The sequence below is a fragment of the Drosophila willistoni genome, chromosome 3R (assembly GCF_018902025.1).
Source record: "Drosophila willistoni isolate 14030-0811.24 chromosome 3R, UCI_dwil_1.1, whole genome shotgun sequence".
Classification (NCBI taxonomy): domain Eukaryota; kingdom Metazoa; phylum Arthropoda; class Insecta; order Diptera; family Drosophilidae; genus Drosophila; species Drosophila willistoni.
The window spans coordinates 19,121,897-19,143,272 of NC_061086.1; the positions used below are offsets into that span (position 1 = coordinate 19,121,897).

A 21,376-nucleotide genomic window follows, 5' to 3' on the forward strand; every position below is an offset into this window, starting at 1 on the left:
GCATCTGGCTCACAAGTTTGTTGTGATTGAAATTGAAGCGTTTTATGACTCGACGAGTGAAAAACGAAATAAATTTCCCTTAACTGTGTCCAAGCAAGTTGACAGAATTCGATATCCGAAACGATGCCAAAGGCTAATTTAAATGTCATAAAAACGCAAAAGATTTTCTCACAACGAACTGAAAATGAAATGGGAATTCATTGAAAATAAATGAAATGTTTTCTGTTCGGTTAGTTAATGAAAAATGCAATAAAATGAACACAAAATGACACATAAAAGAAAAATAAATGAAAAATCAAAAAAAAAAAAAAAAAAAACTAGAAGAGGAAAATACCAAAAATAAAATAAATTTGTTGGCCGCAAGGGTTATCAAATTTTTTTTTTTCCAAGAGGTAGAGGAGCGAACTGGGGGCTCGGTTATACTGTAAATGCTTCTAATTGATCATAAAAACAGAGCGTCGCAAAGAAATCTACAATATATATATATATGTATATTATATTTTGGTATAGGGTTTCGATATCAGAAATGAATAACAAATGCAATGGGCAACGCCCCAGCGTTCCACTTTTATTGATGTGTGACCCAGAAAGAGTCGCACTCATAAAATAACTATATATGTATGTAGGTAGGTAGGCATATACATACATATATATATATATGTATAAATATTTATGTATGATCATATGAGCATGTAATGCCTATGTGTGTCCAGGGAGTATCACAAATCGATCGGACAAGCCTCACTCCTCAGACAATGTCGTCCGCGTCTCGTACTTCTCTCCCATTCGCCTCCTATGGTCACGCATGCGCACTGATAATAATTATCAAATCAAAACACTTAAACGCCTGACCAGCCCACGGTTGGATGGTATGGTCGTGTTTGTTTGCCTTGCAGTGATTTGCAAGTTCTACTTAAGTCAAAAGTGTCCGTGGAGTCGTTGCGAAGCTCGTTGAGCTGCATGAAAAGGTTTATATATGTATATATATATACTCTTCTTTTTTTTGTGATGCGCAAAGCGGCCTTTTGTCTGCCAACTTCATCTGCATGGTTCATCATCATTAAGCGAGTATTGCATTCTTCTCTTGCCACACACACAAGAGAGTGGGTACATATGTAAAGATTCACTTTCGCAGGCGATCATCGGAGAGCGCCTCATAAACATGGCAAGCAAACTGAGTAAATTGGGGCGTTGGGTCTCCTTTTGGAGTGCATGTTGACAGCTGAGCAAAGTGAAGTGCTCTATACTCTGTGCTCTGCTCTGGTCTGGATCTGTATGTGGAACTGGGTCTGGGTCTGGGTCTGGGACTGGGTCTGGGGAGTTGGGCAATGTTTCGGTCTTGATCGTTGCCGCAGGGCGGCGGCATAATGACCCAATTCGTTGTTTCCTCCAAGCAAAAAGAAAAAAAAAGGAAAGAAGAAACAGAAACATCTGTTTTTCTGTTTTACTTTCGTTGACAGTTTGTCCAGCAGCAACAGCAGCAGCAGCAGCAGTTTTCGGGCCGTTTTGGCAAACAAGGCACGCACTTGTGTGTCCTCGATAAGGTTGATGTTGTCTTTGATTTATGCCACTGCTAGAGCTGATAAATCATTAACCCCAAAATGACTGATTGACTGCCTGACTGACTGACTAACTTACTGCCACAATTTCATCTTCATTCTTTGCCATAATTAGTGCACCGCATTTCTCAGGTTTAAGCGTTTTTAATTGGCACTTTTACTTGAGCGATTACTGCAGAAATATGACAGCTTTAATTGCAATGCAGGATTGAATGAGGGGTAAAAGAATTACATTCAGTCGAAGTTACACGCTGTCGTTCCTCTGGCAACCAATTTCACTTCCAGCACTGCGCCTCCCCAAAAAAAATATTTCTCTTCCATGTCATGTGGCAAATTTAACAAACAGAGCAGAGACAACACGAGTTTCCCTGAGCAATGCCTTCCGAAATAAAAGCGCACAGGCATTTAGTTGATGGAAGGAGCGACTGTTGGCCAGAATCTGGCATTCAGGCATTGATTTTTGAAAAACTCTTTTGTAGCCAACATGTCACATGGCATATATGTATATATGTATGTAGGTATAGGTATAGGAAAGAGACACACACACAGTCTGTTGCGCTAATTTTTTTGTTTATTTCGTGGGTTTTCATTTCGTGTTTTTCCCCTGCATGGCACGCGCTCTGAAAATTAATATTTTTTGTTGTTTAAGGTTTTTCCACTGATAATCGCTGAAGAAACCAAGCAAAATGTATGCTAAGCATATGCAACAGCTAACCAAACCACAATCCCAAACACAGTGCCGTTTATGAGCCGTTTTTTGGTTTATAAATGTTTTAATTAGATCTATTTGGTCTGATAAGCCAAGCGACAGCTAACAAGTTGGTTATGTTTTGTTGTTGATTTTCATTTTCTTCTTGTTGTGTCTTATGGTTTATGGTTTGATGTCTGGATTATGTGGGTCACAGAGTCGCAACCAGAGATTGAAGCTGTGTAACTAATATGGCATATGTACATACATATATATATATATGTATATGTACATATAAGTAATCCAGTAATAATCCAATGTATACTAAGTATAATAGGAATTATTTAAGTGTGTGTGTGTGAAGACTAGTGAAAGTTGCCTTTAGGATTACTTTCCGTAAATTAGATTTCATCAAGAGAATCATTCAATGGCTAATAGAAGAGAACAATCAATCTTCAGATAGCATCGATCGATCAATTGTCTTTCAATAAGAGGGGGCCCCTTCCCTCCACACTCAAGAACTGGACTAATTAGAGTGTTTTTATTATACATTTTATGGCGCTGCAAATAAAGAATCGAGGGAGAAAGAAAGAAATGCCCAAACAGACAGTGAGTCGTAAAAAAACGAAAAAAAATTCTTCTCTATTTATTCAACAGTTCAAAGTTGAACTCATTCAAGTGCCACCAGAGCCATAGAGTGACGACTGTCTATCAACGGTTGCATGCCCCCGTTTCCCACTTTCTGCTCCTAACCCCATAAATTTCACGCGCTTCAGTTGCGCATCCGGCACAACACATGGAACATATGGCAGAATATTTAAGGGGAAAATTCCTGAAAGGCGGCCTCCTCTTTTTTTTTTGGTGGCAAGTAGGAAAAAATGGGAGGTGATGGGATGGGCAAGTGAATTGTTTGTATCTGTGTGTGGGCCTAGCCTTCAGCTAGTGTGTGTGTGTGTGTGCCGACAACACATTGTTTTGCCCCAAGATTAAATGCCTTTGTCTTAAGCGCATTTTATCTAACCTACATTCATAAAATATGTTTCGCTGTTTGCTGCCGCATGTCGAAATCATGTCACAGAGATTACAAGAGAATTTCAGCGATTTGAGATTAGGAAATCTCAGTCTAAGAAATTTATGATTACTTACATGCTTCTCCGGTTTCAAGACAAGTCCATTCTGCTGCTGCTGCTGCTGCTGCTGTTGTCGACTTTGTATGGCCGCTGTGGCTGCCGCTGATAGCAACATGGGCGTTGTCCTGGATGTGGGCGAACTGCTGCTGCTGGACGAAGTGGCCAAGGCAGCCAAATGCGGCGGCAGCTTATCCTTATCGCCTGTCATCAGATTATCCAAATCACGTAGAAATTTGTAAGCCCAAATGTTCACATCATCTGCATGAACCTGAGATTGTTCGTCTTCCTTTGGGACAACTGTTTGTGGACTTGAGGGCGGTGGGGGCAGGGCTCGAAGTTTTGTTGTCACTGGTTTGTTGGCTGCTGTTGTTGCTGAAGTGCTGCTGCTGTCAAATCCACTATCTGATTCCGTGGAACGGGACAATTCATCAAGCTGCGTTGTCCTCGAAATGGCTGCTGCATTTGCCTGCGCCGCCTCCTCCTTTAGATCCCTGAGCTGTTGCTCCAGGCGCTGGGCCTTGCGCAGCTCGAAGACTTCGTTGATTTCCAACTGCAATTAGAATAAAAGTTGTTAGCTCTAGTTGCACATAAATTTCCTGCGATTAAGTTTTGATTAGCAACCTAATTGCTCGCATATATCAAGTCCGAAGTCTACCTCGAGCGCCAGAGTCAGAGCTATAGCCAGCTCTAGCGCCAGCTTCTAATGGCCCAGAGAGACTATGATGTATGTTTGCTTAATTTGGCCAAGCAAACACGTGGTGTGACATGGTCGGCCGGGATAGGGAGAAGAGGAAATAAAGGGAAAAAGAAAGCCAAAGACACGACCCAACATTTCTCACACACAGGAACAAGGCACAGAGACATGGCCACAATCAAAGACAAATAAATTAGAACACGACCGCAAAGGCAAAGGCAACGGCAACGGCCAGAAAGGCAGAAAGGTTCAAACAACAAAAAGTAAGTAAGAAAAAACCGCTGCCACGAATTCCAAGACAACAGAACAAAATAAAAAGCAGCCACGACTCGCAGCAGCAGCAGCAGCAACAGCAACAACAAAAGCAAATAAATTGAAATGAAGCAATTTGTTAGCAAGATTAAACAAAAAAGCAGCAGCAGCAACATCACTTGAGAGGCAAACAGAGTTCTCTCTCTCTCTCACACACACACACACTGTCACTTCAGTCTACAAAAGAAGATCAGACAGTTGAGCCCACAGGGCTAACAAAGTCAGCGAATTACTTAATTAAAAATCGTGGCCCAGAGAGATACAAAAGGAAGACCAGCGCCTAGAACGGGGCCCCAGACCAATGCCCAGACAAGACCCGGGCCAAGTGACATTAATAACGTGCAGTGCTCATTACTCAACAATTGTGTTGGTCTCTTGCCTTCTGGCCGCCAAGAAGGGCTGCTCCCTTGTTCTCTGCCCCTGCCTCAGCCCAAAACCCAGGCCCTCGCCACAGACAAATGCGATCGAACATTAGCAGGCAATAAATTCTTAAAGGTAGCCCACATCTATTGATGGTCAAAAGGAAGCATTACGGTTGGAAGGGGGAAATGGGGCACAAAAGAAAGCGCCGCCTTCTAGCTGCTGCTGCTGCTGCTGCTGCCGGTGATGCTGTGATTGCATCGTTGGGAATGCTGCCTCATTTGTCGTCTGGTATAGAGAAGGTGGAGACCAGGTCGCCAGCTAGCTAATTTTTAAGGCCCTGCGGCTTTGTTCACATAGAAGAAGTCTTTGCCTACAGTAGTGCAAACAATCCAAATTTAAGGTCCAAATGGAAGGTTAATCAAAAAGTAACACTAGACTGCAATAGGAGAAGCAATAAATGAAATTTAGATATCTTTATCTAAAATGGCATATTTGGATTACTCAAAGTACAAGCTAAATTTCTGCAAGTTTTATATCTCATTATAAGCTTTCTTTCTAATGGTTTGTCTCTATTTTGATTCAAAAGTAAGGCGAGGTTTCTACGCTTCGAGTTTTCTTCACATTCAACATATATTTTGCTGAACAGTGTGGCCAGAACATCTCAAGTGCCATTCATATTTCCCAATTGAATCAAACTCGTCATATTTTTTAATTTCATGCTACGACGCGCTGGACAAACAATTGTTCTATAACCCACACACAATAACATACTCGGACGCACACACAAAACAAACACAAACACCATTGTTTCGCCAAGGGTCTGGGTCGGTCCAGCAGGCGTATTCCCAAATCTCCATGGATGCATCCAGCAAGCAGCAGCATCTTGGATATAAAAAGCTGAGACATTTGACAGCAACTTTCAGTTTCAGTTTCTAAGAGCCAAACACAGCGGTTGCCGCTTCAAAGCAGCCCGACGAAGATCAAGCAAGGAAAAGAAAAGAAAGAAAAAGGAGGGAAAAAACAAAAACGAAAGAAATTGGTCCAAAAGATCCGACCGCCAGTCGGAGACTCCTTGGCCAGAGTCCAAGCCAGACAGCATGAGGCTAACGCTTGCCTGGCTATGTGTCTGCTTGGCGATTTATTGCGGCGGCCATGGCAATGTGGTCTTATCTTTGCCACCATCGCTTATCGCCACGGCCACGGAGGCAGCGGCCTTGAGGCAGCAACAGCAACACCGCTGGAAAAAGGATGCACGCGTCCTGCTTGACAGCGGCAACGATGCACTGCGCGATATGCTGCACAGCAAGGCGTCGTCGTCGTCGTCGTCGGCGGCCAATGCGGCAAATGGCAAATTCACTGGCCAAGATGCGGAGGTGGAGGTCATGGATGTGGAGCAACAGCCGCAGCTTGCGGATTTTAATCGAAAAGCATTGAACGAGGCATATGATTTAGAGGGCCAGCAACAGGGACTGGCTCGCAGGGAGCAGCAATCAATGCCGCAGGAAATTGCAGTGCCGCAGCGTTCCGCCACCAATGTAGCTGGTCTGAAATATGCCACGCCCCATAAGTACTGGGAGAGTCGTTGCCAAGGGGGGCTTAAAGGCAGCGCTAACTGTCCGCGGGAATACTATCGAGCCATGTTGGCGGCCAGGTGAGAGGACCTGAATGTGGGTGGCAGGCAAGATTGAGAACGCATTGAAGGCAGGGAAAAAGTGGATGCAACTTTCTCGCTTTATTTCCGTTTTACAATGTAAGCCAATTTAGGCCCGCCTGCTAAATTTATCAGTTGCCCTTAACCCTTTCTTAAAGCCACTAGCAAGCGTCCAGGCAGGCGCCAGGCCGAAAAAGTTGCCAAAAACAAAGTCAACTGCAACAACAACAACAACAACAACAGGGGCAACAAATCGTCGACAATTTGGCTGTCGGCCAGAAACACGCAAAACCAATTAATGGGCGTGAAAAACAACAAAGCCAACAAAAAAAAATTGCAGTTTTGTTTCTCTGCAACTCTGTTCATCTGTCCGACAATCTGTCCGGTTAGTCAGTCTCTCCGTCCGTTCGTATGTTGATTTATTTTTATAAAATAACACAACTGTCAGCAAATTCATTGCCCCGAAACTGAAATGAAAACGAAACGTAACGAAAAGTGCATGGCGAGTTTCACTTTTCATTCGATGGCTTACAAAAAAAAAAAAAGAAGAAAAAAAAAAGCCGCCGCCACTCTAGAAGTGAGAAATTCCTTTTTATATTTTGGTGGGAATGTGAGAGGGGAAAAGGGTGATTTTTAATTAGCCACACAAGTGTTAAGAGTTAAAGGATGATAAAGTTGCCTTGAATAATTATTAAGGCGCATCTATTAATTAACAATTAATCATTTCTTTTATACATACATTTTTCTTTCTTCGAATTGTGTGGCTTTTGTTGATTTGTTAAATGTTTGATTAATTGGCCTTAAGCCCGCATGAGCTTCAGTTGTTTCTCATCCCATTTAATTTGTAATTTTACACAATAATAATAATAATAATAATTTTTTTTAGTGGGAATTGGCTTAAATTGTCTTTTGATTGGTTGATCAACCATAACAGGCCCCCACTCTCGTCCCTCGCTAAGCAAATGGCTTTTTGGGCGCTAATTCTGCATGGCAGTTTGGAAAGCATTTCTGGGTCAGAGTATTGTCCAACTTCCCACACGTGCAGCGGACATGTTCATCAATTTTATGAAAGAGAAAACCAAAGACTTGTAATTGAAACTCCATTATCATCATCATCGTGATGGGCTGGGATGATCCCACGCATATAAGAAAGAGAAACGTTTACCTAGATGGCAATCCTTAAACTGTCATTGGACAACAAATGATGAGCCATTTATTTTATCTTGGGAAATAGATGATCAGCAATTACTTTTGGTTTTCATTTTCATTTCAATTTTGTTTTCTTCTAGAAACAAAGACGCCCTCATGCAGATGAATTCTATGCAGGATTCTTACACTGGTTCTGATGATGCCAGTGATGATGTGTCAATGGAAGCGGATGAATCGGAGGATGAGGATGAGAGTAGCAACGATGTCTTTATGCTACTCACAGGCGAGCAGGATTTGATTAAATTTCTTAACTGGGCCATGCAGCGATTATATCCCTATGAACGTTTCGGCGGTAATCTAAGTGAAAGTGCTGCAGAGTTTTATCATCCCGGCATGTTCTTGTGGAAGAAACTTAATCTATCGGGACACTTGGAACCACCTTTGATTGTCGATGAGCCGCATTATGTTCTAGTGCGACGTGAGAAATTATTAGATGGCTATCAGATGGGCGGTAAGTGTCTATATATATATATATGTATATAGTGTAAAGGGGGCGTCTTGTTTAGGTAAATGGGTGTTGAAATTATTAACTACTGCTCTTGTGATTGGTTTACTTAATTTCGAATGCATGTGGCATGGTAGACGATGATGTTAACTAGAAATTGTCCATGACATTGTCTCACGTGCAATCAATTTGTGTGTGTTTGTTCGCAGACGACGTCCTGCATGAGGAGGATGACGATCCGTTTATACCGCCACGGGGACGCAAACATAACTCACCCGATCTGGATGCATTGATGAATCGCTATGAGACATTTATGCCGAATCGCGGCAAACGAGACAAAGTCAAAGATCTTTTCAAGTACGACGATCTATTTTTTCCGAATCGTGGCAAAAAGCATCGCAACATTTTCCAGGTGGACGATCCTTTTTTTCCCAATCGTGGCAAGAAGCTACAACTGCGGGATCTTTACAACGTTGACGATCCATTCTTTCCGAATCGCGGCAAGCGTCACATGACAAGGCCTGCTGCTGCTGCTGCTGCCGGCTTGTGGGCCAAACTCTTGCCAAAGAGGAAATTGCAAACTGGCAGAGACAACAACAACAACAACAACTACAACAACTGGCCGCAAAGAATGTCAACGCATAAAATTAATAGTTACGATCAATCAGTCAAGTCATCACTGTCAGCAATGGATGCTGCTGCATCAGCTGAGGGCCCACATTGGCAACGTTTGCCAGCAAATAGATTGCACTCGTCGACAAGATCAATGTCAGAGCATCCGCAGCAAGAGCAACAGCAGCAGCAGGAGCAGCGTGTCCGCTTCATTGCCAATCCAACCATGCGCCAGCAGGTGAAATCAACATGGCCATTTCAGCGCTTTCAGCGATCCCGCGAGACACAATTAACACGCTCGCTCAATGCTAATCTTGTACATGACACTGACATTGGCACTGACTCCAACATCGACACTGATTACGGCAATTTGGTTATTTAAATGTAATGCAATCTCAGGCAGCTTCCTCTTGGCCCACCAATTGCTCCTTCTCCGCCCCTTGGCCAACCAACATAAAACTCATGTATAAATTTATAGCATAAAATAAACTAAAGCATGCAATTGATTTTGAGAAAATCGAAAAGAAAAGAAACTGAAACGAAGGTTATTTCACAATGACTCCGTCGACTCCGTCTCCATCTAAATCGACTTGTCCCCTTCCATTGCGATTACTGTCTGCCCTTGGGCCTTTTTTAGAACTGTGCTGTGAAGGTCTCTGTCCTTGGACCCACTTTTTTTTCCAGTCTCAGTTTCAGTTTCGTTTTACCTTTTAATTGTATTCATTGGCTAATTTATCGATAAATGCAATCAGCATTGTGCGGGCGAGGGAGTGGCATGCCACAGTGTGATGCCACAACTCTGATAGAACGAACAACTCTGCTTACAACTCTGTCTGGCCTAGCCTTGACAAATGCCAGATGTACAGCATTAACCATCTACTCTAGAGGTCAATCTCCAGATCTTACCGCACCACAATGTAATCTCCCTCCTCCCACCAACATCTACACACATCAATCACACACGGCTTTAGCTTATTAGCAAGCATTGAACCTTAAATGTATTACCAGCAAAGACAAGGCAGGAGGAAAACAATAAACAAAATTTTTTAAGCTGCTGCTGCCGTTACAACAGCAACTGAAATTTTCCACTTCAACAGATTTTTGACATTGACATTGACCAAATCGACAGCGACGTCAAAATATTTGGAGAGCGAGAGAGACGTAAAGTCTGCGGGCCAAAAGCCAGACCAGACCAGACCCAGGCCAAGCCAGGCCAGGCCACGCAGCCAACTCTTTACTTTGTACAAATGACCATTGAAGGTCATACCAGAGGCAGAGACGGAGACGGAGTCGGAGCCAAACGGGCCACAACAAATTGGTTAAATAAACTACAAACACACAACCACACACTGGGGGGAAAAATGTTAAGCAGATGAGCGGGTTTTTGATATTTTTTATTTTGGTAGCTTGACGTTTGGAATCGAACCAAAAGCATATGAAGATCATTGTAATTTCAATGGCACTTCACAATCCAAGAGGGCAACCACATCTGTGTTTGGCTAGAAAAAAAGCTAACCAAAAGCCAAAACGAATGCAGTCAGCAGTCAGTTGGTTCAACTCAACTCAAAACTCTTTCGGCCGGGCAATGACATTTCGAGTGCTGGTCACTCAAAGTGGTCAGACAAGAAAGTCATGCCACAAGGCGCTGAAATCGGAGGGGGTCGAGAGGGATGGTCAAGAATACCTACCTATGTACCTAAAAAGTGTATATAAGATGCAGAAACTTATTACACAATTTTTTTTGTTTTATCCACTTCCGTCCAAAAACTCTCACTCTGGCAATAACCTTTCGCCAATAAAAGTGAAAAAATATTGACAAACAAAAACAGAAACTATCTCCTCTATTGAGCCCAAAGACAAAAACAAAAGTTGAAATGGGAACTGTCAAACCAAATGTGTCAAAAGCGAAGATCGAACAAATTAAGCTTCATTGGCCATTTTTTTTTTGGTTTGTTTTTGTGTGCGCTTTAAAGTGCAAGTGAAAGACTTTCAAATGGTTTTTGTTTTTGCTATCCACAGATGGCCACAGCAGCTACTTTATGTCACTTTTGGCTTTGACATTTGGCTGCAAAAAGAAAGTTTCGCATTCAGAAGAGTAGGAGGTAAGTCCAAATCTATGTTCGAATACGATGGCAAGTCCTGTTAAGCAAATTGAATCAATTTCAGATTAATACACTTTACTTATTTAAGAGATAAAGTCAGCAATGGATATAAAATAGAATTATTTGTGAATGATAGAACTTTGTTGTTGTTTAGAACCAACATTTGGTTCTTTTGAATATACAATCTGAGAAAGGCAATTCTCAATTGCTTCAACTGATAAGAATTCCGATTGTAGCATTTCTTGGCTGTTTTTACTGACAGCAGGGCATTTTTTAGTCGGTTATCGATCTAGATATATATTTTGTTTGATTTTTTGTGTGTTGGGGGTTGCAGCTGATTTGCTTGTCGGAAAATATCAACGCATTGTCAGCAGCAACAGCAACGATCCCAACACTGTTGACAACACTCGACAACATGCAACTGCAACTGAAACTTTAGTCGCAATTGTAACGCGATCAGCATGAGTAGCTGACAGCAGTTGACGGCAGCTTAATTGCTGTCTGCAATTATGATTGTTGCTGTATTTGTGAAACTGTAGAAGTAGCTAGCTAACAGGAGTCTTGGGAGTTTTTTTTTTTTTTTTTTGGATGCTTCACTTTCATTTGATTTGTTGCAACATGTTTGATTGTTGTTGGTTTATTTCTGGTTAACTTTACGGGTGAGAGTAACCGTTTTTCTCTAGCTATTTCTGCTGGCACGTTACTATTTTAGTCAACCAGCAAACAGGCGATGCCTTTTATTGCCATTTGTTTGTTGGTTGCTTGACGTTTGACAAAAAACGTCATTTGCAAATTGGGCAAAGACAACTTTCTCTAGGCTGCAGCGGCAGCAGCAGCAGCTGCATTCGCAGTGTCATTGCATAAAAGCCAAAGCCATATAGATAAACAAAAGGCAAGTCTCGCGTCGCCCACATTCATTAGCAGCATTCGCATAATTGGCTAAAGTCGATATTTTGTAGGTTCACTGAACCAGCGAATTAACAATCCCAAATGGCAATCCGCAATCCTCAGACCTCAGCGTCAACCTCAGACCATTCCTGGGTGCAGCCTCTCAGTTTTGCGGTTCGTACGGATTTTTGATGTGCTTACGTCTCAATTTTCTCATCGGCACTTTGTCAATATCTATAATTAAAATCATTTGAGAACACACGCAAACCATTTTTTCGCCTCAGTTGCTATCTGATTATTTTTGAATGGCATAAAACTATAAGTATATATACATATATATACAAAGATAGATAGATAATTTCTGGTTGAAAGCCTGATTGATGCCTTAAGCTTACTGAACTCCATACAGTAACAAGCAATACCAATCGGTTTGAGCCGTTGACGAGCGGCAATTAATGGCTGCTTAAACGGGAAAAAATCAAGCGAATTTGTGTCCATGCAAAATTATGGAAAATCTGCGCTAATTGATGCAGGAAGCGCGAAGCAAAACGAGTTGCCAGCACCCAGGTTCATTTATCTATGTACAACGTTACATTGGTGCGTCCAAAATGGGTCAGGCAGTGATTATATGACGACTAAAACGACGACAGCAACAGCAACAGCAACAACAACATCGCCGCCTCCACTAACGCATTTCATAACTAGGCAAATTAAGCCTAAGGCCGCAACCAACAAGAGTCTTAGCCGTCTTACACGACTAACGGCAATTTCCAGCTAAAGTGCTGCACTATTTGTCATAATAAATGCTGTGCACAAAAGAAAGCTCACTCAAAAAGCAAAAAATCCAAAAAAAAAAAAACAACTGCGTGGGCAGCGGCTGTGACACATTTTGTCATCATTAGCCACAGTTGCCGGCTAATAATTTCAATTTGGCCAACAAAAAAATTAGTTGCATATATTCAAATGGAGAAAATGTTCTCTCTCTATCTCTGTCTCTCTGTGTATAAAAAAGGGCGTTCATAATAATCGGTTTGAGTGGATAGAGTCAAAATCTGTGACCGCAGACAGCCCACGTCCAACACTTAAAAATCTGCGCGTCTGGGTGTGGATTGAATCTATGGAGCTGGGGGGATGGGATAAGGTGATGACACTGATTAGAAAACTATGTACAAGCGGCCAGAAGACTTGGCCCGATTAAATCGGACCCAAAACCACTTGAGGGAAGTGTGACAAAAGTTGCGGCCAGTCGAGCTATATGTGCAGAACACGCCATGCTAATGAACCACGCGTGCGTGATATGCTTCCGCTATGGGCCACAAGCCCAAACAAAAGTCATGCGAAACAGTTATAAAAACAGAAACAACAACGACAACAACAACTATTTCATGTTTAACGAACTCACAAATACTCTTGGGGTCTCTTCATTAAAGTAACTACTTTGAAAAGGGCAACTAAAACTTACTCTCTGTGTGACATACACTTCCTGGAAACTATATGTACCTACTTTTTAAATATAGGGTATAGAAACAAAAAACACACACTGAGAGACATATGCACACGCACAGCTAAAGTTGTTGAGGCCATTGACGCTCGTCATTGTTGATGGGTATGTGTAATATTGCGCTTTCCGGTACAGAAACATAAAATTTTATGTTCACAACGTTGACGACAAAGCTAACGACAGCAACAACAAATAGCAACGGCAATGGCAACGCCAACAGCCAAAGAAAGACGGGCGTGCAACGCGTCGTATGCGTTACAGATTTCAACTCGATGTTGCTGATGCTGCTGCTGCGAGTCGCATCAACATTATTTGCTTTAACACATTTATCTGTCACGCAAAATAATCATTTGCAAAATCACACCACATTGACAGTCATGGTGGGGTTTGGTGGGGTGGTGCGGGGTTTTTAAGCTAGGGAAATGCGTGTGGCAACGACAGAAACTGTCGCTTATCATTATGGGGAAAATGTATAAAATTGAATACTGTCGGTCAGTAGATCCCCATCACCCGCCAAAAAAAAAGAGACCAACCCACAACCGCTCACAATTTAATGGCCTGCTTTCGATGCGGAGAATTAAGCAACATGTGAACGGAAAATCGCATTTGTTCCCAAGCTAATTGAATAGCCAGCGGGGGGCACAACTACACACTCACCTTGACACGTTCCAAATAATCCTGTAGAGCTCCATATGGATCTTCGCCATCCACATCCATCAGGTCGAGACTGTGTGCCAAATCGAGATTATCCAATGCGGCCAATTTGGAGTCGGACTTATCAGCAAATTGCAGCTTATGATGATGATGCTGATGGGACGAGGAGAGTGAAGTGTTGGCAGCAATGGGCGCCGTCTGGCTTAAGAATTTCTTATCAGCTGTCATGGTGTTGGATGGAGTTGCTCCTGCTCCTGTTGCAGCCATTGCCGAGGCAGCTACTACTAGTGCAGCATTGCTTCCGTATTGGCGTGTGCGAGGCATGGTTGCACAACCGGTGCTAAAAACGCTTGGAGCAATTGCTGAAGATGTGGATGTGGTGGCTGAGACAGCAGCAACTGCAGCAGAGACTTGTGTTGTTGCTGTGCCAGAGAGTGGGGCCTGGCCATCAACATCAAAATCAACGTCCTCGCCGACCGCCACATCACTTAATCCCGATTTGTAGCGCGTTGTGTCAGTGGCGGCGATTGCTGACGTGCTGGCTTTTGTTGTTGCTGCTGCTGCTGTAGTTGCTCCTGTCGCTGGTGATGTGGCCAGCGGCGGCGTCGCCTTGCCGTTGATAAGCGTTTGCTGTTGTTCCTGTTGGCTCTGTTGTCTGCCACTGCTAATTGCACTTTTCACATTGCTTGTCATGTTGTTTTGATTTGTATTGCTATTGCACTGAATTTGAGTTAATTTCTTCACTTTGTCATGATGCCGCGCCGGAGTGGCTTCACTTTGTTGTTGCTGCTGTTGTTGTTGTTGATCTGCAAGAGTCAGATAGAAAAGTAGAAGACGTAAGTACATATATATAAAAAAAAACTCTTGATTTCAGCTTTACAAGCTCTTCATAAAGTTGTCACTGCGCCCCAAACAATTGTTGCTGCAACATGAGGCGCACCCAGAAAAGACAAACACACACACACACACACAAAACATATTCATAATGTTTCTTTTTATGGCTTTGTCGCCTAAAAATGAAAAATTGCATCCAAAAAAAAGTAAAGAAAAATACGAAACAAGTTCGAAATGTTTGCCACATGTGGCAAGCTAAAGCCAAGCATTGACTGCTTAAGCCAAATGCGCGAAAATTTCTGCGCTAATCGCCTCAAATTGTCCACCAAATGTGTGCTATTTAAATTGTCATAAATATTTGTTTCTTTTTCTTTTTTTTTTTTTGCTTTTTGCAATATGTCTGACATATGTGCGGACTTAAGCCTTTTATTTGCCATCTCTCACTGCGCAAATGTTTTAATTATATTATTTCGACAGGCAAACCCAAAACGAAGAAAAATGGCAAGCAATTATTAACATATTTCGATTTATAGCCATGAAATGTTTCACATATTTCATGATAAGTTCTATTTTCCACCGAACCACACCCCATTTTATATCTTTGGCTTGAGCCAAAGATTTTAATTATTTTACATTCTAAGAAGTAAGAAGTTTTCTACTGGAAAATATCTCAATACTTTTATATAGTTTCAAATTAGATCCGATTGGTTTTTTTTCTCAAATTTGAATAGACAAACAGTTCTCTATATTTTGCAGTTTAAATTATAATTTCCAACAATTGAAAAGTTATCCTTCTGGCTTTTAGTTTTCTCATAAGTAGGGGGAAATATTTCTGGTTTTTGTTATCTCCATTGCCCACGTAACCCACATGGATTTGCATAAATTCTCAGCGAGTCGCATTCACATTCGCATAGGGGCTAAATGACGGAAGTTGGCTTAAAGTTTTAGTTAGCCAAACAGAACAATGGCCATAGCTTATATCTATCTAAATACCTAAAGGAGCTATTGTGCGGACTTCCCTTCTCTCTTGCTCTTTGTCTCTGGGTGTCTGTTTGTCTATCTTTCTCTTTCGCTTCCTGTGCAAGTGAAATGGTCATTTTTTTTCTGGTTGTGCCTTTTGTCTCTTTCTTGTTGATTTTATTGGTTTGATTTTATTTTTGTTTTTATTGCGCATGCGTGCGTTCGATTGAGTATTTTTGATTAAAATGTCGCCGCCGCCAGTGTCGCGACTTGGTTTTGGCGACAGCAACAGTGAGGGGTCTCTTTGTGGCTGCTGGTCCGTTTCGTTCCGTTCCGTTCAGTTCAGTTCAGTTCAGCTCAGCTCAGTTCAGGTCTTGGCATTTAAAAATTCTGAATCGCATGCGTTACACAACGACCCGTGGCGAGCTCATAAATCAGCAGCGCAAACGAGTCAGTCAGAGACAGAGACAGTTGGCCACATTTTATGGGGGCTAGCAGAGGTTTTTGAGTTGAAGTTGTAGCTGAAATTGAAGTTGGAGATGGAGAAGTCTCTCTCTCTCACTCTCTGTCTGTCTGTCTGTGTGTCTCTTTGCCAATTGATCGTTTTGTGGCGATTGGCCAAACCCAAGCCCAGTCCCAATCCCAGGCCCAGGCCCACACTCGGTTGCAGTTTTCTTCTGCCATTTTCTTTTATTTTTAACTGCATTTCAATTGTGCAATGTTAACGGTATTTTTGGCAATAGGGTCTTCTCACATGTGTCTCTGTGTATGTGTGTGTGTGTGTGAAAGTTCATGGGAGGTCTGGTCTTCAGCTATATCAATTCGTATGCCATTTACAATCATTTCAATATGACGGCATGTACATATATATGTATGTATGTATGTATGTATGTGCGTTTGGTCCAACACAATTGCGCAGTTTGCCAATTATTTAGACTTTCATTTTGGCATTTTTAATTAGCGGTAACTCTCTCTCTCTCCCCCCAAAAACCTTGTCTCCATTTATACCGTATTTCTTGGACATTTGTTCTATTCGTTTGTTGGCCATAAAGTCTAATTTTAGACTTTTGCGACTCTACAAATGCAAATAAAAGCGAGGGGAAAAAAAACAACAGAAAAAAAAGTACAGAAAAATGTATTTATTTACTTTACTTGAAATAAAATTGTTTGCTGGGTGTGTCCGCTAAATAGCCACTGTCCGTCCACATCGTCATCCCACATTGCTTTTGTTCGTTAATGGGTGTGTGTGTGTGTGTGTGTGTGTGTATGTATTGCTGATTGATTCGCTGTCTGAGGTCACTTGAACGTGATTAATTGCCCATCGCATTGAACAGTCGAACATAAAGGTGTCACAAAGGCAAAATGCCTAATTGAAATTAATACAAAATACCTTAAACTGGCAACGATTGACTACTAATACAACGAATACAAGACAAATGCCCAAATGAAGAATGTGGGAAAGGAGAGATCGAGCTATTTGCTAAAGCAAATACGCACAAGAAACTAATAGACATTAGAAGGTAAGCAAATAATGGCTGGCTTAAATTCCCTAAGCTCAGCTCTTATATATCCATAGTCCTCGGGTTGCAAACTGTGTCTGACAATGGGCAAACCCTTTGGTTGTTAGGGTGTCTTGAAAACTGAGTTGAGCAGAAGCTGTCAGGCCAACGAATGCAATTGCATGCTGTTAAGAGAAACAGACACGGACACCAGCCTAAGCAATCGCCCTACCAACAGATCTACCAACTAAAGCCAGACACATTCACATTGAGGATGACGATTACCGATGAGCAAGCCCAAAATGAAAGCCGCTCATTCTTTTTTCCTCCCCTCTTCTTTTTTGCACTCATTGTGAGATGTCGGCTCAGGACAACGTCTTCGTCATGCTGATCAACACAGATCGGCGCCCTAAGCCGACGTCGATCGTTGGCCGTTGCTGCTGCTGCTGCTGGTGCCTCACGTCAGTTTGGCTAAGGGCAGGGCCCAACTGCATCTGGTTTGAATGGATCTGGGCAGCTTTCAAGCCTCATTTGCCTATCAAAATGATATAATACGCACTCATGACGTCGATGGCTTTTTCTTGGCTGTACGTGTTTCCTGTTTGTGCAAAACTGGCTGCGGGAAGGAAGGAGTGCCTTAAATCAAATGGAGTGCAGTTCATGCTGGCTTCATGGTGACAAAGCTGGCCCCAAGGAGTGTTTTGAGTTTTGTTTCTTTCTTTCTTTCTTTTTTTTTTGAGGTTTTGGGCCGACCGCCAAGTGCGTTGCTGCCGCTGCACCCAGTCAACACGATTGACAATGCAATTGGGATTTTATTTATTTATTTTTCGTATGCAACTCGATGTTCGGTCGGCGCTTTTACTACTTTTTCCAAATTGCCGGACAAATGCAGACGCATTAATAATAAAAATTTTCATTTTTCATTTTATGATTATTAACCACAAATTGAAGAGGAATTGAAGAGAAAGACATAGATGGAGAGAAAGAGAGGGGCTTTTTGAATATGAGAAGGTTTTTATATGGCCTTAAGTGGGTTTTTATTAAACATTGCGGCATTTAATTGATTTGTAATAGATTTTGACTGTCGCATAGAGTGAGTGTATGTCGTGTGTGTGTGTGGTTGTGCGTTATGCAAAAGGTGTGCTTATGTGAGTGTGTCATGTTAACGGAAATCCAAGGCTCCATGTCATGCATAATTCATTAAAAATTGCAGTCAGACTTCTTTAAAGTAAAAGCAAGGCAAAGAATGGAGTGCAATGCATTGTGGGTCGGGGGTAAATGGAAAAATCAAGAAAATATTTATGAAAATTATATGTATACGCCCTTTTGCCTTTAGACATTCCTTTTTTGTAATTTTTTGTTGTTGTTGTTGTGATTATCTCTTACCCCTCTCGTAATGTAAAATGTATTTATTTATAAAATCAACAGAAAACGTCTCCGACTAATTGTTAAGTAGTCGTGCCTTAAATTGCTTTCATAATTGCCCTGCACTTGGCATTTTGTCATAAGCTAGTAATTGCCCTTGCAAATGATTCACATTACTTAAGATTCGGTTCTGATATTTAATTAAGATTGTGCAGCATCAGCAATAAGATGTTTTTGTTTTTTTTTTCTCGTTTTTTTGATCAACATTCAATAACAGGAAATGGTAGAGACATGAGTTGGCTAGAAGTTGGCAAGCCTGTTGACCTTCGGTTAGTAGTGAATATAATGATGAATTCTTTGTTCCTGGCAACAATTGCCGGGAGAACAATTATTTTCATCATCATCGTTATCGTCATCTCATATAGACAACAATTTAATTAAGCACATCAATTAATAACAATAAACATCGACATTTAACTAGCCTATTGACTATATAGTAGAAGAGTTTGTTTCCCACAGTAACATATTTCCGTTGCAGTGACTTAGTTCCCAAAAGCTGATTAAGCGAGAGCTCAAAAAAAAACTTACCATTTCCTGCCGCAAAGGCGGCGATGCGCTCCCTAACTGAACGTCTAGGCTCGTCGTGCGCATTATTGTTGCTGGAGTTAATGTTGTTGTTGTTGTTGTTGTTGTTGGTGATGGTGTTGCAGCTGGTTGTCTGCAACACATGTGTCGACTCTGACTCTGACTCTGGCGACATTGTGGCCTGCGTTGAGTCATGGCTAGGACTTCGCTTCACCATTGTCGTTTTGATCACAGTTTTGAGGCGGCTGGGCGTGGTTGGTCGCTGTGCAATGCGGGGCTTAGATATTGGTGGTGTTGTTGTTGTTGCTGTTGCTGTCAATGTTGCTTTATCGCTGCACAGCACTTCTGTGGCAGCACCCACAAACTCTTCTGCTATTTGTGGTGCCGTCAACCCACACTCGCTGGCTGTGGCCGCAGACGATGTTGATGTTGCAGCAGTTGTTGTTGTTGTTGTTGCTGTCGTAATTGTCATTTTATTCTGCGACGACTTCGGTGAATCAATTTTCGAATTGCTGTTGCTGTTTCTGTTGCCGTTGCCGTTGCTATTGCTATTGCTGTCGTTGGTGTTCGTTTGGGGCTCGGCGGTGTCGGGTAATTTACAATAATTACAGCCCGGCTTGTTGTTGTTGTCGTAGCTTAGTGTATTTTCCTTATTGCTATGTTGCTGTTGCAATTGTTGTTGCTGTTGCAAGCTATTGCTAAGTCTTTGGGTTGTTTGTTGTTGTTGTTGTATTTGCTGTTGTTGTGGCTGCTGCTGCTGGTTCTGCGCATTGCCACTCTGCGGGCTGTTTGTGACAGCGCAAGTTTTACTTGTTGCTAATGCTGTTGCTAGTTCACTGCTATTGCTGTTGCTGTTGCTGTTGCCTTTGTTGTCCTGCCGCCATTGTTCAGGCACATTTCGTTGATTCATTAATATCAGCGCCACATTTCCGTCGTTTTTGTGGCCAGAGATCTTAGCGATATCATTGACATCATCGTCATCGCCATTGTCATTATCATTATCATCATCTTCTGCATCATCATCATCATCTTCAATATCGTCGTAGTCGCAATCGTAATCACTGTGCCAATCTTGAAGTCGCTGGGCAGCAGCTGCTGCTCGCGGCACATCATCAATATATGTAAAATCGTTATCGGCAAATATATTTCTGGCATGCAGCGTATTTACCGACGACTTGCTTTTCGGTTGCTTTAGACTATAGTGCCTACTGCTGCGCTGTGGGCAGCAACAGAACTTGACAATGGTTCGCGGCGATGTTGGCGATAAAGTTGGCCGCGTCGGTGTTGGCGGTTTGGCAATGTCAGCCCATTTCTCGATCAATGCCAGCTCACGAGCATTGGACATTGTCGTATAGCCATGAAGTGTTATTCTGCAACAATAAAAAAGAATATAAATTAATTACAATTCTTGAACTCTAAAGTGTAAAGTAGAGTAGAGGCAAGACAAGTGGAAATCAATTAACCATATTTCTTAACGCGTTTCAACTTTTCACCAACCACACACACACACGCACACAAACAAACACAGGCACACAGCGCACACTTCCTCATTCCTGCTGGTTGTTGAAAGCCAATTCGTTGCGCCCTGTGCTGCCATCTGTCTGATGAATGCCGCAGCAGTTTTAGCCGCAGCAACAAAACTGCAACATGTTTTAATTGCCAAGCGCTTTTTGCACAACACTTTCCACTTCCATGCCAGCTTAGAAGTGACCGCCAAAAAGTGGTTGCACCATGAGGACAGGCACATTGGCCGACCGGCCGGCCGGTAACATGTCGAATCATGATTAACTGCCGCGTTGAGCTGCATGCATTTAATTGCATTCGCTGCAGCGAAATGTTTGCCCGCAGGGCAATGGACAGCAGGTAGCAGTAGACGCAGACTGCCGCCCACTGGTCAGCCAGCCAACAGCCACCAGCAACGGCAGCAGCCACTTGCTGATTAATTTGTTTTGGCATGGCAGAAGCTATGTGAAAAAAGAAAGAAACAGTGGACAACAACAGCAGCAGCAGTAGCCATTGCTCGGCATTTTGCATACTCACACAAATGCACACACAAACATACATATGTGTAATGTTTGGGCGATGCTTGTGGCAAGAAACCAACAAACCAAATAATAACTTTTACTATACATGAAATGTTTTCGCTTTCAAAAGAGTCATAAAAGATTATTTCTACGTTTATTACGCATACGTACTGTTGCTCATTAGTGGGAGAGAAGTATTTTGTAAGCATTGAAAGGGAAATTATATTTTTGGCCAACTCTTCGTATACGTAATATTTACATTCTCTTTCAGCAGAAGTTAGATTTGATGTCATAGTTTAGT

The 21,376-nt window shown here is 42.1% G+C and overlaps 2 protein-coding genes across 3 annotated transcripts in view; one reads left to right on the forward strand and one right to left on the reverse strand.

The window, feature by feature from the left end:
* LOC6647034 (stAR-related lipid transfer protein 13) overlaps nucleotides 1-21,376 on the reverse strand; it is a 96,020-nt gene that overhangs the window by 21,196 nt on the left and 53,448 nt on the right. For both annotated transcript variants that reach the window (XM_015177422.3, XM_047013499.1), the window contains exons 4-6: nucleotides 19,055-20,421; nucleotides 13,812-14,614; nucleotides 3,394-3,927 (exon numbers count right to left, since the gene is read on the reverse strand). In XM_015177422.3, the coding sequence (XP_015032908.1) occupies nucleotides 3,394-3,927; nucleotides 13,812-14,614; nucleotides 19,055-20,396 (2,679 nt within the window). In that variant the 5' untranslated portion in view covers nucleotides 20,397-20,421. The remainder of the gene's footprint in view (nucleotides 1-3,393; nucleotides 3,928-13,811; nucleotides 14,615-19,054; nucleotides 20,422-21,376) is intronic.
* Nucleotides 5,691-9,190, forward strand: LOC6647030. The gene is made up of 3 exons (XM_002070563.4): nucleotides 5,691-6,397; nucleotides 7,687-8,057; nucleotides 8,261-9,190. The coding sequence occupies exons 1-3, from the start codon at nucleotides 5,844-5,846 to the stop codon at nucleotides 9,043-9,045; spliced, it is 1,710 nt and encodes a 569-aa protein (XP_002070599.2). The 5' UTR covers nucleotides 5,691-5,843; the 3' UTR covers nucleotides 9,046-9,190.